The sequence below is a fragment of the Zingiber officinale genome, chromosome 4B (assembly GCF_018446385.1).
Source record: "Zingiber officinale cultivar Zhangliang chromosome 4B, Zo_v1.1, whole genome shotgun sequence".
Taxonomy (NCBI): Eukaryota; Viridiplantae; Streptophyta; class Magnoliopsida; order Zingiberales; family Zingiberaceae; genus Zingiber; species Zingiber officinale.
This window is the reverse complement of record NC_055993.1, coordinates 17,903,735-17,909,225: the sequence shown is the minus strand read 5'-3', so window position 1 is coordinate 17,909,225 and position 5,491 is coordinate 17,903,735. Positions and strand designations below refer to the sequence as shown.

The window sequence follows — 5,491 nt, the reverse complement described above, 5'->3', positions numbered from 1 at the left end:
TTTATTCTACATTAGAGATTATCTGTATAACTCGAATTTAAGGATCTCGGAAGTAGTTTTACTTCCGAGAACTCCATTCGGCCTTCAAATATATATTTTTATTATATTCTCTAAAAATAATTATTTCATTCTTATTCCATTCTGTGTCTTACCATCGACTTGTCTAATCCATCCAAATTTATACGATAAATAAATAATAAATCTGTGTGAAAATCTAGAGTGGCTGGTATAGAATATCATATTAAAAATTTTATATTATATAACGTATAAAAATTTTGATATTTAATATATATATATATATATATATATATATATATATATATATTCTATTAAAATTTTGATATACTAAATTTTTTTAATATTATTAAATTTTCTACTTTTTATATTAAAATTATTTAGTATTTTGATATTTTTGATATATTAAAACTATAAAAAAATTATATTTGTCCAAATATACATCAAAATTATTTGGTTTCAGTAATAGTAATACTAAATTTTTTTTATGTTGAATTTTAAAAAGTAATATCACAGTAGTATTGTGATGTTGATTTTTAAAATCCAGCACGATTTACAACAAATTTTTAGATCTTAATTAAAAAAATAAACAATTTGTAAAAAATTTATAATATATATATCAAAATATCAAAAAATAAAATAAATCTTATATCAAAATTGAGTACATATAAGAATTTTTAGTATATCAAAATTTTTGATACGGTAAATTAGAGAAAAATCTTCAATTACAATGTTAACTTTGTATGTAATCCCCATGTCAAAAAAATTTTGTTTCCACTCCCTGCATGCAAAGTATTACTTGTTTCAACTCCCTCATACAAATATTATTACCTAAATTGCCCCTCAGATTTTTTAGGTACAAAAAGTCCAAAATTGAATATAAAAAGTCCAAAAACGAGTATAATTCTTTTTAAAGTCAGCACTTTATATTAAAATCGAGTATATTTTTTATCAAAATTGTCTCTCTTATTTTTTAGGTATAAAAAGTCTAAAAACAAGTATAATTCCTGTTAAATTCAACACTTTACACTAGAATCCAGCACTCTATACTAGGATCGAGTATATTTTCTATCGAAATTAACCCTCATATTTTTCGGTACAAATAGTCTAAAAATGAGTATAATTCTTATTAAATTCAACACATTAAACTAAAATCGAGTATATTTTGAGGTGAAAAAAGAATCATACTCAATTTGATAGAAAATATACTAGATTCTAAGTTAATATACTCAATTTAAGAGAATTTATACTGATTTTTAGACTTTTTGTACCTAAAAATATCATGAGCAATTAGGTAAATATATTTGATTGAGGAGTGAAAACAAAGATTTTCATGGATAGAAACTATATGCAAAGATTTATTTACCAATAAGAATTACATGCAAAATTACCCACAAATTAACTCGGACATTAGAGATTAGTTTTATCATATGTATATTTTTTAAAACTGAATTTTAACCCATTCACTAAAAATACCAGCGACGTGATTGGTCCATCCTCTCAGTTAAATTTTCAGCCGCACACAAACAGAAGTGAGCTCCATTAGACTTGGGTACGAGAAAGAGTTTGCCAAGCACATTTCTAATTTGTTCCAAGAAGACTTGAGCTGTGGCAAGTGGAAAGAGTCACATAAAAAACTGCAACTTCCCGACGAGATGAAATTACTCAAAGATACTTTAGCATCAATTAATTATTTAAATGTAACTTTACATAATTTTATCCTCTAATTATCAAGTGCGCTGGAGTTAAAAGGCAAGATCACATGACACATTTTCCACTGCAAAGCCGGAGGGGTTATATACCTTTTCTGACTCATCCTTTGAGCAGTCTGTCCCCACCACCACAACCAAGATGTCCTTTCCATTGCTCAATGAAACAATACAAATTTATAGATATATGTATATTTTAACTAGGATACAAAACCAACCATCAAGTGGCATGGTTTTGTATAGTGAAATTCCCTCTGTAGAAGTAGAACTGGTTTGATGGCATATGACTCAGATTGGTTAAGTCGCTTCTGTTTCACCAGATCTGCTTCATATTTTACCTTATATCCAACCGCACCATGCACCTTGTTCCTCTCATGGGTTGACTGTTTTCAATCTTTTGGCAGAGTGGATGAAGCCCATGATCACCTGCATCTCATCCAATTGCTGCTTGCGAGTAGGAAGACAAACAAGAGATCAGATAAAAGGTGTGTTAGCTGTTAGGAGCAAGTTGTACGAAAAACATCGGGAAGAAGGATGACCTGGGATAGGAGATGATTTTGTACCCCAAGAATCAATTGTTCCTTTGTTGGGTTGGGGTTGATGTTTACCTGTTCATTAGTTGGCGTTAAGCTTAGTTTAAGATAAGGGCTCTAATGAATAGAATATGGTAGAGAACATACGAGATTGAAGTGCCTCCAGTATTTCCGTAAGGTCGGCGTCCCAAGCTTAGCCAAGTTAAGTCTCTGTTCATAGTTTACAAAGTGTTTAGCGAAAGTACTCAGCAATATATTGGTTTTAAAATGTGTAACCAAGATGGCCAATACTAAGATTCTTCAGGAATCATGTGAATGATTCAAATGATGAAGAACCACCACCCATGAAAAATATATACAACCATACAAGTCAAAAGGATTTAAAGATGGACTTTTCTAAAAAATGTTCAAACTCGACAATGGTATACATTGTGAATTAACATGATATTTACTCACCATTTGATATTTATGGCCATTAGTATGAGAGTCTTGATAACTGCTTTGACGATTTGACTTTACGAAAGATGTCCATGGTTTGGTATGCCGAACCCTTGGCTTTGTGGGCTTATGTAAATCTAAGCTAGCTATTGAGACATTATAACAATTAAAATTTTAAAACAGGCAGGCAGACTGCCGGCTTTACTTCTTAATTGCCAAGTGGTATTTAACTAGTGAAAATAATTAGTTACCAATTAGTAAACAGTAGGAACTTACGGTAATAGATTTCTTTGTGTCCCACATCTGAACTACTGCAGAATGAATTATCATATTCGATGTCATCGTCATCTTCATTTCCAGTAGGAGCTTCCAAGACGCTCAATGCATTTCTTTGCAGTTTCACTTCTACCCCATTCTTTAGAACCTGATAAAATGCCAACGAATTGCCTTAATATGAATTCCATCATTCCTTTTGTGCAAATACTTGCATAGAAAGAAAATAATCCAAAGCTTGTCATAAAGTGACTAAGCAAAAGTGTCCAAAACTCAATTCAGGATCAATCATAACTGGTGGTAACTACATTCTGCATCTAATCCATCTCTTCTAGGCAATAGACCTAACTTAGGTACAATTGAGTGCAAAAGCTAAGATAAATTGACGACCTCAGGAACCAGCAACAGCGACATCAATTTATCATTGATGATATGAGTGCATGTGCATCATTAATTATTGGTAAGTGCTCTAGAAATGGTTCTCTAAACATAATAGTTAATAATCCTGTACGTTGATTTGAAAGAAAAATTCTAGTTGGAGGTCCAATTCATAAAACATCAACGTGAAAATATCACTTCCTGTTATCATCCAACTCTGAATGATACACAAAAGTAGTGTGTGGGTAAATCATTGAATAACAAAATTCTATAGAGTATCTAAGTTGTAATGCAAAAGAGAATCACTAACCAACCAATGCCAGCCACCAAGACCTACTGCCTTCTTCACAACACCTTGAAGTCCAACTAAGACAGACTTAGTTCTGTTGTTTCCAGTTACAATGACTTTAGTGTGCCTGGGAAGCACAGAAAGCTCTTCATCCCCACTTTCATACTGTGAAGGAGATAGGGTTGTCCTGACAGAGCAAAACTCAGCCTCCATACCTTGCAATAGATTTACAACCTGATATCCAACCAGCTGAGTCACCATCAAACTATTAGCAAGTGAAATATTAGCTGAGGAGCTACCAAAGTTCTTTGGAATTAAGAAAATAGAACATTGAAGAATAAACACTCTTTTAATGCTGCTTATAATTGTTTTATTAACACCTACCAGAATTTGGATAGTATCTTTAAGATAGCAAAACAAGTAAAATACTGCCAGTTGCAAGTAACAACACTTCACAAGCAGTACAATTTTTAGGTGCAGACATTATCTTCTCAAAAAAGGCCGCAAAAGGAAAAATCAACAGCAACGCCGTCAACATCATACTGACTAAGCTAACGTATGAAAACTCAACTCAATCCAATTAGTAGGAAGACCACAGACAGGCTACCATCCAACACACTAAAAGATAAATAGCATTTTTCCTAGAAGCCAGTACTTAATCGATGTTCTTTTGCAAAGAAAAAGCAAACACAAACGATGATTTGAAAATTTCAAAACTAATCTAATTCTACAATCAGAAACTTCGTACTAAATCAATAATAATAATAAAACATATTTTTACGATACAAATTTCTCTTCACAGTTCCGATCTACTGAATGATTTAGAGTTAAAAAAGAAAAGGCAAGATTTCTACATAGGTATAGGAGGTTCAGTTGTTGAAGGTCCCCCACCCACCCACTCGCCCAGAAAATAATCCATGAAATATGGATCGTTTTCTACCCATGCATTAAATCATGAGAATAATTCCGGAATCGAACAAATCAAACATTGCCATTTCTGATTCTCCCGTTTAAAAATTCCAACTTTCCGCAAAGGAAAAACAAAAATCGGCTTCAATTCCAGAGATCTAATTCATTTATGTGTCAAAATGATAAACATTTGAGTTGATCACCAAACGCATGCATAAACCACACGAAAATAGTCAGAAATAGAGCAAGAGGATCAAAAGCGAAGAGGCGGCAAAAATTAAAAGGCTCAGTCATTCAATTCATACGACAATGTCAAGATCCAGCTAAGCGAAACACCGAGCTTGATCGAACCGTCGAAATGCGGCGGTTTTCCAGCTTAAGAAACAGCAAAGCCGGAAATTTACCTATCAAATATAGGAATTACATAGATGAGCGATCGATCAGCCGAACAACCAGCGGATTCGCGAGAATTGAATGTCAACAGAGAGGAGATCGGGATCTGGGTGTGGAAAAAGAGTAGGGTTTCCAGTAGCAGCAGAAGAGGAGGGAAGAGGAGAAAGGAGTCAAGGACAGTAGAGAGTGGGCGTTCAGTAAACTAATGCTTGGCAAACTGCCAAAATGGTAAGTAACGTTTCGGACCGGGTTTTAAGGAACGTTACGGTCCGAAGCCGATACGTGACGCCAGGAACCACCTGTCACGTGACGGTGACTTTCCTTGGAGCTGTCCCGGCGGCTCCACGCGAGAGCCGAGCCGTTAGACGCCGACAGGCAATGACAGCTCCACTTTTCCTACTCCAGCTGTCGTGATCCATTCCGTAAAGACAATAGACAACATGGCCCGTACGACTTACACCAATCTCACTTCCAGGGGCCAACGATTCTAGTGGCGGGTATCGGTTTTTGTATGTTCAAGCTGGAGAAGTTGGAGTCTGGATGCCAGCTGGCGG

The 5,491-nt window shown here is 34.3% G+C and overlaps 1 protein-coding gene across 3 annotated transcripts; it reads right to left on the bottom strand.

Moving 5' to 3' along the window:
* Window positions 1-1,676: 1,676 nt before the first annotated feature.
* On the bottom strand, window positions 1,677-5,153 carry LOC121974805. Of its 3 annotated transcripts, none has more exons than XM_042526038.1 (7): window positions 4,949-5,153; window positions 3,657-3,900; window positions 2,972-3,119; window positions 2,714-2,841; window positions 2,405-2,467; window positions 2,264-2,332; window positions 1,677-2,168 (listed from the first exon to the last, which is right to left on the bottom strand). In XM_042526038.1, exons 2-7 carry the CDS (start codon window positions 3,894-3,896, stop codon window positions 2,097-2,099), a joined length of 720 nt encoding a protein of 239 aa, XP_042381972.1. In that variant the 5' UTR covers window positions 3,897-3,900; window positions 4,949-5,153; the 3' UTR covers window positions 1,677-2,096. The 3 variants fall into 3 exon arrangements, with proteins under 3 accessions (XP_042381972.1, XP_042381974.1, XP_042381973.1); XM_042526040.1 differs by having other exon boundaries at window positions 3,657-3,884; XM_042526039.1 differs by having other exon boundaries at window positions 3,657-3,869.
* Between the last annotated feature and the right edge of the window lie 338 nt (window positions 5,154-5,491).